At 42.3% G+C, this 12407-nt stretch overlaps 1 protein-coding gene across 1 annotated transcript; it reads left to right on the forward strand.

The window, feature by feature from the left end:
• The first annotated feature begins 9330 nt into the window (after nucleotides 1–9330).
• On the forward strand, nucleotides 9331–11889 carry LOC109400810 (uncharacterized). The gene is made up of 7 exons (XM_029875131.2): nucleotides 9331–9695; nucleotides 9757–9917; nucleotides 9975–10382; nucleotides 10445–10749; nucleotides 10811–10946; nucleotides 11013–11306; nucleotides 11368–11889. The coding sequence occupies exons 1-7, from the start codon at nucleotides 9602–9604 to the stop codon at nucleotides 11875–11877; spliced, it is 1908 nt and encodes a 635-aa protein (XP_029730991.2). The 5' UTR covers nucleotides 9331–9601; the 3' UTR covers nucleotides 11878–11889.
• The last annotated feature ends 518 nt before the right edge of the window (nucleotides 11890–12407 follow it).

A 12407-nucleotide genomic window follows, 5' to 3' on the forward strand; every position in this document is an offset into this window, starting at 1 on the left:
AATCAATTGAAGTTTAATTTGGAGGGCCAAAATATGTGCACTTGGTGGTCCAAAATAAAATCAGGTGGTCCAAAATAGAAGCCCGAGATCCTTCAGGAGTTTTGATATTTCTTGTATTTACTAAAACAATTTTCAGTTCTGTTTGGCCTTTTTCGACAGAAAACATGTTGCTTTACGTAATGCCTACTGAAATTATCCATATTTTGAAGTGGGAACTTTCTTTTTTTGCTGAACTGTCCATCCACTTCCTAAAGCGGTCCAAAATACCTCCCTTACCCTATGTTCCTGTCATAAAAAAACGCGCTGCCAACTTCCAGTCGGCATTTCTGAATCATCGCAACAAATCAAGCACCAATGAGGTACAGATACAGGTGGCGCAGATAAACATTGCAAACCACTGGTTGTCTCTTTTGTTCTCCCGCTGATCAAATGCAACTCAATTAGTGACGTCACTAATTGAGTTGCATTTGATCAGCGGTAGAACAAAAGAGACAACCAGTGGTTTGCAATGTTTATCTACGCCACCTGTATCTGTACCTCATTGATCAAGCACCACCTATGCTGCTGTTTGTGTTAGTGAGATCGGAGAAATGTCAGACTCCCGCCTGCTGATTGGCTGCGATGACTCTGGCGACAGTTTCATCCGCGACGGATTCAAATCGTCGAGTTCGAAAAGGGGGGGGGGAAACCGTCAATACTGTTCTGTCAAATATTCTGGCGATAATTTGTGGTGGCTAACACAAAACTCACCACGACAGCGCGGTGACGATGCGCATCATCGAGAGAGTTTCGTCCCCGTGTAGAACATGCGTTGCAATATTTCGCCAAAATTCTAGATAGGTTTGCCCGCAACTTCAATTATTTTTTTTACCGCTGCGAAATATACTGGGACCAGTGAAAGTGTAAAGTTAATAATTCCAAATAGTTCTAAATAGTATTATTAGTAATTGCAGAGTATAAATGAAGTGTTAATGAGTAGTGTAATCAGTGGTCTTGTGCCATTCATCCGAGATCCTGACCCGTGTAATACAGTCCACTCCGACCCACCAGAGTTGGCCCCGGATATGCGCTAACAAAGTGGTCCTAGCGAACCGGTTCCAGCGCTGCCTAGCCGCCGTAGGAAAGGATACAACACCTTCAATGACGAAACGTGCACCGATCGAGAATATTATTCGCAACCGTCGTCACTGCTTGTGAAGTGTTCCATACCGACCACCTATTGCTAGAGTAGTACACTGTCACTACTATTCCGGCTCGAAACGAATGCGCAGCGAGTTTCACCGAAAAAGTTTCACCATGTCGCAGGGACAGACGTTAAAGACCAGATCAAGGTAAGTAAAAGGAAGGTAATCCAATATGTCTGATTGCACAATCCGCCATATTGGAAAACCTAACGACAGCTGGCAAGTTTGTGTTTGATTTTTGCGGGGGCATGAGCAAATTTTAAATCTAGGGGAATATTACTCATTTTATGAGTGCCATTGAAATATGTCAACATTGGTTATCCGAGTTGAGAATGTTGTAGCCGATGCGGCGCAGCAACGCTTCTGTAGCGTTCTGCAGCATACACAAACTGGCCGGCTGTCATCTCCAGCCCCCCGCAGTGTACCGCACTCCCCGCAGCCCGCATCCACTTACTGCTTATACACTAACACCTTCCTTAAAAACACCTTGGACCAGATAAGCTTCCAAGACTGCAGTTGAAGCCGCGAAGCAGAAGCAGCAGCTTATCGACAACGCAACCAGCTGGGAGATCGAAGCCGTTTCAGAGACGCTAAAGAAAGTATCGTCGCTGTCCCGTCAGCTAGCACGAGTGCAAAGGGCGCTGTAGGGTCCCAGTCGGGAAGGACATCCGCAGCGGCCAAACTTACCCGGATTCGAGACCACCGATTCCACGCACCGTCTCCAGTTCTTCGATCCAATCGCTCTCCCAAAACACACACCTCCTGTCACACACTACACGCTCATGCCTAAACACCCTATCGGCATTTCTTACACACTTAATACAAACCCTACAAATTAATGCTGGTATGAACCCTACACCCCCATCCTTCTTTAAATAAACAGGTTCAGGATTATTCATCTTCCCAATAGCATTTGCCCACCCTGTGAGAATAACTTTATTATTTTTTCAGTTCACAAATATGCTGAACATTCCATGGTTGACGTGAACACCATAATTGACAAATCCACGATTTCTTGTAATAGCCAACCACACCTGATGCTTGCCATGTGAACCCTCTCCCTCCACTTTTATAGAACCGTTGCCATATATTTCGTTGTATGTGCCCTAACTACTGAATGAACAATTCCGCTATTGGAAAGTGAAAATATAATTCAAACTTCTACCTAGTTGGACGTGCATAAATCGTGGAACTGTCTGGAAAACAGTGTACGATACGTCTAGGTTGGCGGCAATTTGATCAATTTCTCATGAATTTTCTGTCAAAACTCTTCCATAACTATACGCATTTGCAAAACCCTACCCAAAGTAACAAAATGCGTTATTTTGGCAAAATAACTGCATAATGGAATTAGTAATTTTCATGTTATTAACAACATAAACTTTTCAAAACACAAAAATCTGATTGTGTTTATACATTTTTTTAGCCTCTGGTCACTTCTTTAGATTAGACCATCTTCTGAGTCAACCTTAGATCCTCACAACTTAAATCACCAAAAACATTTTCTTTCAGAGCATAGCAAGTTTATCTAAACGTAGACTCATTATCAAGCCGTCACATTAAACACATCAGCGCAATCAGCGGTGATAACTATCCGCACATACCAACATATTGGTAGAAACTCATTAAATTCATAAAAATAAGTTCTGCATACGCTATTCCCTCCTCGAACTCGTACATACAAACAGCTGGCCAGAATATATTCTGTCATCTACTTCAACACATAATTTTGTATTTAATAAACCATCCAAATTTAATTGCAGAAACTACATGAACTCAGACGTTCGATTCTAATAGGTCCTAAGTTTGCTGTGATACCTATGTAGATTCGACCTATTCAAACTGAACGCCAGACCTATTCCCTTTTTAGACTGTTCCCAGCAGTGAGTGAGCAGTTACTTAAATCATCTTTTTCAAATCACACATCTCGGATCCACCCATTTTTTTTTCAATGGATAACATTCCTCGTAACACTCAATAAACCTCTCTGTATGATAATATCCATTGGATAATAAGTAAGCAGGAGCCTTTCAGTGTACTTGTCTAGTCGATAAACAAATTACTATGTAAGACCACACAAACTTCACCGGAAAATATTCAATAAATTGAGACTTTGTACTCCCACCTCTTGACAGACATACACAATTCCACGGAACACCACAAAAATCAAAAATCCGCATACAAAACTACTCTACTGTCACAGAAGAGATAAGCCTCACAAGAACCTCTGTACAACAACATGCCCAATGACCTATTAGGCTTCACTCAGGCTATCATCAATTCCACTCAACCGGTCATATAAATCTACATCATGTCCAAAAACACAAGAAAAGCATCACTGGTCATACAAAATTTTTATTTCTACTCCAGCAGCCAGCTTATGGTAAAACTGTACTTCAAGACCCTCAACAACTCACTCTGATTACATCATTGATATCCAATCCAGACCAAAAAGGTAACCAAAACCGAACTTCGTCAATATGGACTCCTCTCATCCTACATACTTTAAAATTTCTAGCATTGATATCATAGACCGATCCAAAAGACTAAAAAGTAGCGACAATAATTATGTTGTTCTGAACTCCAAGTTTGGGTACACAATATTCACCAGCTCGTATACCTCGTGTGTACCCCGACAAAATTTTCAATTACATCATTAAATACTACCATCGAGTAAAATAAATTCTATAGTGGAACAACAAATCATATAATTATCTATTTTCCTGCAGAAAAAACCGTATTGGAACTGCAATACGTGTACTATCAATAGCACCAGAGATTTCAATAATAAAACACCATAAAATGAATGGTAGTAAACTTGAATTTGTTCCACAAAATATGATTTTTTTAAGGTACTTAACAACCCCCATTTTGTATTGCATACCCACGTGTTATTTATCCTTCGTTAAAATCGAATTGAGCATATTACCAATCTGGCAGAGTTGCCATGAAAATAAGTTTTTCTGACTCCTACGTCAAGAGCACATTTCGTCTTTACTGACTCTCCCCTTAATGGAGCTCACTGATCAAATTATCTAACTTCAAATGCCTGTAACTGTGTCAATCAACTATTCCTTAACATATCCGAAACTGATGAGAAGTTCTTCTTCTATACCAGAAGCTAGACCAGAAGCCTTTACAAAAGTAGAATAAACAATTAATTTCCGGAATTCTTTTGCCTTAAGATGACTCTCGAAAACACTACTTTGTTTCCAAGTATAAGCCTAGACAGCTGCTTCCAGATTCCTGCAAGCCACGAGAAATTGTCTCACTAGCAAGCAGCCTGTTCACTCAATTTTCAAAGTTATATCTTTCTAGTTACTATTTTCAATACAGTGCGCCCACGTTAACACAAAGGCCAACGGGAAAGACCTCCATCTTTGACGACTCCTTGCCATTGCCACAACCTATGACCTGGTCAAATTTCCATCGAGTACTGGGCCTAGCTCTTTTGCGATGTTCTGCTAAGTTCCATCCGAGGTTCCATCTCAACGCTTGCTTGCAGATTTCTTATCAGCTCCTGCGTATAGTGTGGGCAACAGAGCTCCGCTTCCTCTCCCATTCTTTTGCTGAAATTCAGCTTCGCTGATCGGGTCAAAGTCGTGACCCTCGAGGCTAATCGCTAGCGAAGTATCCCTCGGGGAATCCATGCAGTATTCACATCGACAATATAGTTCGGCGACACAAATACAATCATGAGCCGAACCACTCCTCCGAAATCATGAAGGTATACTGCCCTCTTTAACCTTTTGGAGCCGATTTTTTTCGCCGGTGTCGACGCAACCTCGCTGGTGTTGAACACGTTTGTTATGCTCGGTTTCATCACCGGGGTCATATATGACCCCTCCGGCTCCAAAGGGTTAAGGTGTTCCTTTTTCCCATCCACGTGCAAACTACTCATCCACTGTATAGAAATAAGTGACATTTCAACACACGAACACTAGTGCGAATTTTTCCTCACACAAAAGTGCACGCAAATTCAAAGGCTATTCAGATTGCATATGGAAATATTACCCAATCGAATTGGGTAAAACGGTAAATAATGATAAAACTAACATCCGGGGTAGGAGTGCAAATGTTTTCCTCACAGTTTCACAACTACATCTACAAAAAAGGCACGCATACATTTGAACGTGATTACCACTATATACATCAACCGGGAACCCACCACGGCTTCAATTTTTTTTATTTTGACCGGCAACCCGCTACGGTCACATCTTCTTCTATGATCGGCAACACGCCACGACCATCTTTTGACCGGCACCCGCAACGGTCATAATTCTTTTGATCGGCTCCCGCCACGATCATCTTTGAGCTTTGACCGGCACCCGCAACGGTCACAACTGTTGTTTTGATCGGCTCCCGCCACGATCATCCTTTGACCGGCACCCGCAACGGTCTCAGTTCTTCCAGTGATCGGCGCCCCGCCACGATCAAAATTGTCCAAGACCGACGACCCGCCACGGTCACAAAACAGAACAATTCCCGCATTGGCGCCAATCACTAGAATTCCTCCAATTTCACTTTATTTCTACTCTACTTTCTTATTTCTCTTTTTCCAACAATGCAACTATGAAAATTTTCCAAACAGGCGTCCCTCACATGCTACGTATGCCACATCCTACTTTCCGAAAGTAACAACAACCGACCCACCGGAAAGCATCTTTTATGCTCTCCTACTTCCAAAACAGTGACGTCATTAATCACCTAATCCTCCAACATACTCACACTGCAAACATCACAAATTGTCGAGCAAATTGTTGCCACCTCTTTCTCATTCATCATTTGCTAAAAACCTTCCCTGCGAACCAAAACCCAAAACAAATTAACTGCAAACCGACTCACAAAAATGCACCCACCGCAAATGCGAATGTCCATCCCATCCTCGTCGCCAGATGTAGGGTCCCAGTCGGGAAGGACATCCGCAGCGGCCAAACTTACCCGGATTCGAGACCACCGATTCCACGCACCGTCTCCAGTTCTTCGATCCAATCGCTCTCCCAAAACACACACCTCCTGTCACACACTACACGCTCATGCCTAAACACCCTATCGGCATTTCTTACACACTTAATACAAACCCTACAAATTAATGCTGGTATGAACCCTACAGGCGCTTGCTACTGCAAAGCATGAGGTGAGCCTCCCGCAATTCAAGATATTCCTGAAGAAGATATCCCGCAACTCAAGATGTTCCTGAAAAAGATATGGCCGAATTCAGTGCAGATCAAACGAAGCTGGTTCCAGTTCTCCCGGAACCTTTCCGTCAGCAGGAGGAGATTTACATAGCTTTCGAGGAACGATACGACTACGTCCGCACAGTCATCGAGGAGCTCATGTTAGCACACGAGACGAACATAACCAAGGCTCAAACTCCGCAACCACAGGTGATCCTGCAACCAAAGTTTAGGGCATATTCCACCTCATAAAGCGCTTATAGGTGAAGCGGAGCTCTTGATGTCAAGGCGATGAGCGATGGGAACTACCAGCAAGCATAAGTTTTCCTCACCGAACGATACGAGAGCAAAAGGATATTCGTAGATACCCACATCCATGGGTTATTCGACATCCAGAAAATGGTTTATGGATTCTGCAAGGAGCTACAACGACTTCACGACGAATGTATTCGCCATTTCGAGAGCCTGGAGTACCTTGAGCATGAGTTCCAGGGTATTTCTGACTTGTTCCTAGTCCACATACTAGCGTCCGCGATGAATCAAGCGAGGCTTGGGAGGCCAACCAAAAGAAGGGTGAGTTGCCTTCGTACGCACAGACCATATTTTTCTTCCAGACGAGGTTCCAGATGTTGCAGAATTGCGAACAACCGCAACCTTCGAATTTCACGACTCACATTGTTGTCAGCCGTCAGTAAGGATCCGAAGTAGACCAATTCCTCCACCACCTCAAAGGTCTATCGTAACAATACTACCCAGACGGATCCCGTCGTGTTCGGTTCCGCCTACCAGCATGTACTTTGTTTTTGAGGCATTCACCACCAGTCCGATCCTTGCTGCTTCGCATCCTTAACCTCCCTCAACGTGGGAGTTTGTTCGTTTCCGTCCCTCGCTGCACTGGCGTAGTCATTTCTTCTCTTGCCGTGGTTTTCCACGCCATTCAGGTGCTGATCGTGCTGCTTCCACCTTTCGATCACCTCACGTCCGTCCGTCAAGAGGCCTCCGTCGTTTTCCCTTCTAAAGAACCGAGCATCGGTTTGCGCTGAAAAGTTGATCGATTGGACACCACCAGCGTGTAACCAATCGATCAACTTTTCAGCCCAATCTGACTTTCGGTTCCTCAGATTTGTGCTCTTGAAAATTCGAGGTGTGGCTTCGTCATATATTCACCTTAAAGGCTTTGTCCCGAAATTCCTGCTGAAATTACTTCATGAATTTCTCCATAAATTTATACAGAGAAAACCTGGAGGAATACTAGCAAAAGTTTTAAGAAGTTTTCCCAGAAGATTACTGGAAGCCTCCTTAGAAAAGTCTTTGAAGGAAACACAGGAAGATTTTCTAGAGGGACCATATGATCAGGAATTTCTAAAGAATCCCATCGGGAATTCTTTGAGGAAATCCAAGAAGAACTTGTAGAAAATATTAAAAAAAAAACCTCTTGGAATTCCTGCAGGAAAGTCTGTTGGGATTTATCAAGAAATTCTAGCTATAAGGCTGCTCCAGGAATTTCTCCAAGGATTTTTTAGGAAATTCTTCCTATGATTTGTAAAGCCTGTATCCGCAATAATCGGGACACAGAAATACAGCTGAAACTCTGCAATAGATACATTTAAATTGCTCAAATTTGGCCTAATAACATCTTAAGATGTGTTCATTCCACCTACAAAATTTCATGTGAATCAGTGCAGTACTTTTTGTTGTAGCGATGAAAGAGTAGAATGTGCGCCATTGAATTTTGTACAGCCCCTAATTTTGCTAGTCAGCGCTGTTACTTTTGAATATGGCAATGGAAATGGCTGAAATTTTGAACACAAACCTCCCAATCTACATTTGTTGCATAGGCAAAATATCAAAAAAATCGATGCACTATTAACAATTTTATAGTCGAAACATGTATTGGGACTGAACGTGATTTTAGCCCCTCAGACGGCAATTAGTCAGCACACTTTATTGTTTCAATTGTACTATTTAAAGTACTATACCAATAATCATCAAATTTTGTAGACATAATATACACATAATCAACTACCTTCTGTGGAAATTTCATGAAAATTGGCAGAGAAATTAAAAAGTTATGAGTAGGCAAACATCGCACATGAAAAACAAGAAACATTTTCACTAACACTCACCCCTATCAACACCGCTAGCTTTCAAACGAATCGATCATAGTTGATGAAATTTTGCAAAAAAGTGTCTCTATAAGTATAACAACTGCTAACGAAATTTCATAATTATCATCACAGAACTTTGAACTGTAGCGTAAAAGAACCATCTAATATGCGAATTGAAATTGGTCATGATTGTACAAAATGCTTAAAACCTCGTCTGTTTGATTTTCATCCACAGTAAAAAGTAACGCATCGATTTTTATGAAATTCGGCACAAATGATAAACATAAACTAAAGAGTTCTCAGTCAATTTTTTGGCCAATTTTACCGATTCATTACAGAGCTACAGCCGTACTTCTGTGTCCCGATTATTGCGGATACAGGCTTTACAATGATTCCTCCAGAGATATCTGTAAGGATTCCTTTAGGAATTTCTCTTAGACTACCAACAGGATTTCCAGCTACGATCCCTACATAAATTACTTCAAGGATTGTTGGGTTTTCTCAGATTGCGCTGCTTAATATTGGTGTTACTGTTTTTGCACTTGTGATATCCAAATATAATACTATTGAGAACCAGCGAATCCTTCAGGAATTCTGGAAGAACTTCCAAGAGCTATTACCTGTCAAGTATTATCATTTCGGTTAAATGTACCCAGATGTGGTATCAGATGTCTTTGTCTTTAACCCTTCAGGACGCGCGCTGTTGTAAAAAGTACAACACTGCCAAAAAATCTCGCTCTTCGTATACAGCGCGAGCGCGGTGCAGTTTCGATTGCTTGATGGCACGCGTCCTGAAATGTTAAAAGAGGTTGAAGATGATGGTCATTACCTTGGTGCTGCGAAGGTCATTGTCGTTAATCCTTTTTCCTATGTGAGCTTTGGAGTGCCTGGTAATTTTTCTCATAACTACTTTTGAAAGGTCTTCGTAGGTTTCGTCAAGACGTGACAAGTCGACAACATTGAAGGAGCGTCCAATAAATCTGTCGTGAAATGTTTATTTTGTATATGCTCAACCGATTTTCATCACCTGGCGTTTATGACTGTTATTGTATTCGATATAATTCTAGTTCTACTGTCATTTGTTAATACTATTTCAGAATAAGAAAAAAACACATTTATAAATAAAGTGAAAATGGATTTGAATGACATTTCCACAACGAATCTTACACTGCAGCCAATAACAAGACCAGAGACTAGTGTGCTTTCAGAACTTTTTGGACTTATTGGTATTTTCAAGAACCACGCTTTGCAGAACTGCGTCTTTCAATTTATTTTTACCTTTTTTAGCCCTGCAATATTTATATTCTTCGTACTGCTTCTGTTTCATAACCAATGGCAAAAGCGATTACAGATTCACAGGAATAGAATTCGATCGACCATTCATCAGTATTGATTTGGAAAGCGTAACCGTATCCGTTCAAACGATGAATTTAGAACTGGGATGCCAGGTAATACAATATTAGCATAATTTCTCTGTATTGTATTAAATCACATTAGATTTCTAGGTATACATCTTATCCGAAAAAGCATCAATTGGATTTTTGGACATCTATCGACACCTTCAAGACCACACAAACCAACGATTTCCGAATAAGGCTTTCATTGTTGCAATGGGCGACAACGCAACATACGATGAACTGCAGTCCATTCTCGATCGTCCAATCGTTTTTGACATCCCAAAGCTTTTGATCTTGAGTCCTTCCGGTGGAAGTGGTGCTGTGGATTTATGGACAAATCAATTTTCCGGCGCTGGAGGTCATAGGAAACTACTTTACTTGGATACGTACTCGTTTGCTGACGGGAGTTTTCAGTACGACGCCGATCTATTTCCGGACAAAATAGCAGATCTGGAAGGTCGGTTCATCAGGCTTGCCATGTTGGATTACGAACCCTACACAACGTGGACTGAAGTGGTTTGAATTCTATTTCAATAGTGCTCTTGGGTCACCTGTTAACAAGAGATTTTTCGTTACAGGACGATAGATCCAAGGCCAACGCTTATGTGGGAGATGAGAAGAAGCTTTTGGTGGATGGCACGGAAACACGACTATTCTTGGAGTTTTGCCGCATCCATAACTGTAGCTTGGACATGTCACGGGAAGACGAAGCCGAGTGGGGAGAGGTTTACGAGAACTTCACGGGAGTTGGGATCATGGGTGCCGTTGCGGAACATCGCGTTGATGCTGGATATGCAGCTATGTTGGCATGGTACTACGATTCCAACACTCCGTCTCAGCCTGTGTCTCGCACGGGGGTTACATGCATAACCCCAAAGCAGAAGTAAATTGCGATTTGGTTAACATAAAAGCGTTTGTTTAGATGCGATCAAATACCGTTTTAGGCTTCTACCTTCATGGTTGACACCGATTCTCCCTTTCTCAAATGTTATTTGGAGGATCCTGTTTGCAACTGTTCTAGCAACATCGATCGTACTACTTATTTTCAACTATGTGACTGTGAGAGTTATCCTGCAGTCGGTAAATCGCTCTCATGAAGTATATGTCGACCTACGACCCAAACTAAACTAAAGCATTTATCCACAGAGAGACTACGTTGACATATGCGAGGTTTTTCTATCGGTTTGGTCAACGCTGGTACTATGCTCCTCCATCCTAAGAATCGAACAATACAAACTCACTTCGCAGCTAACGATCGTCACCATACTGCTCTTCTCCGGCCTCATAATAGGAAACACCTACTGCGGTGGATTGTCCAGCATAATGACCGTCCCTCAGTACGAGAAACCGATCGATACTACGGCTCAGCTCGTCGTTCGGAAAATGATTTGGGGAGCTTCGCATGACGCATGGGTGTACTCCTTGGAAGACACCGATGAGGTTTCTGGTGTCATATTGTCCACCTGAACAACTGACATTCTCTCATTTTTATTCCCAACAGCCTCTGGTCATAAAACTGGTATCCTATTTCCGGTCCTATCCCAAAGCCACACTTCACGACCGTGCCAAAAACCCCGACATGGCGTACGCCATTGAGCGCTTGACCTATGGCCACTACGGAATATCCGACTACATAGCGATGGACGTGGCACAGAACTTTCAGGTTATGATCGAAGATCTGTACTGGGGCCATTGCGTGATACAGATGAAGAAGACGTGGCCCATGGTGGAACATCTGAACGTGTTGATCATGCGCGTCTTTCAGAGCGGAATACAACGCTACTGGGAGGAAACGGTCATGGCGCAGTTTCCGGCAGCGTACACCGTCCAGAAGATCATCGCACTGGCTAGGGTGCATGATAATCCGGGAGCAATCGCACTGCAGGTACACCATTTGACGGGACCTTTCTTTATGCTGCTGTTTGGACTAACGGGCGCTTTGTTAATTTTTATGGTTGAGATCACGTGGCATAACCTGGCCAATTCTAAAAAGATACGAAAAATAAAATAAAGTGAGAAATTAAATCTCTAAGTAATGTTAGTTTCTTTTCCGCTTTCTCTCATGTTAGTCGTCAGTATTCCATACACCTTTCAAAAGTTGCGTTTCAGCTAAATATTCATTTGACAAAATTCGAGCCTCGCTGCGATGACTTGGAAAAGGAAATGCACTTATAGCTACGCACATTCATAAACCATGTAGAACAAATGTTGGTCATCTCTTCGTCTAGGAGCCAGTTGTGTCATGATAGATTAGGCAACCCTTTTAATAATGGAAGAATTCGTCTACCTCGGATCTTTGCTTACGGCTAGTGATAGGTTGGCTCCAGAAGCACAATCTACTCCATTTGGGAAATTTGTGCCATCACCATGAACACGAGTCTGTTCATCATCTACCTAAGGATGAGGAAAGAACTAAAGGATGGGGTGGAGAATAGGGCAGATTGGGGAATAGTATCGTCACACTTGAATAGGGCACGAATGCATACGCGTTCCGCGTTTGGTTCAAACAGAGCCCTGAAAAGGGCACTCTTATTAAATCTT

This window comes from Aedes albopictus, chromosome 3 (genome assembly GCF_035046485.1).
Source record: "Aedes albopictus strain Foshan chromosome 3, AalbF5, whole genome shotgun sequence".
NCBI lineage: Eukaryota > Metazoa > Arthropoda > Insecta > Diptera > Culicidae > Aedes > Aedes albopictus.

What these genes read in the sequence shown, in the direction of transcription:
- LOC109400810 (XM_029875131.2), top strand. Translation starts at nt 9,602, where the DNA reads ATGGATTTGAATGACATTTCCACAACGAATCTTACACTGCAGCCAATA. An exon ending in ATTTAGAACTGGGATGCCAG is followed by an intron (nt 9,918 to 9,974) that starts GTAATACAATAT and finishes TTAGATTTCTAG; the next exon opens with GTATACATCTTATCCGAAAA. An exon ending in ACACAACGTGGACTGAAGTG is followed by an intron (nt 10,383 to 10,444) that starts GTTTGAATTCTA and finishes TTTTCGTTACAG; the next exon opens with GACGATAGATCCAAGGCCAA.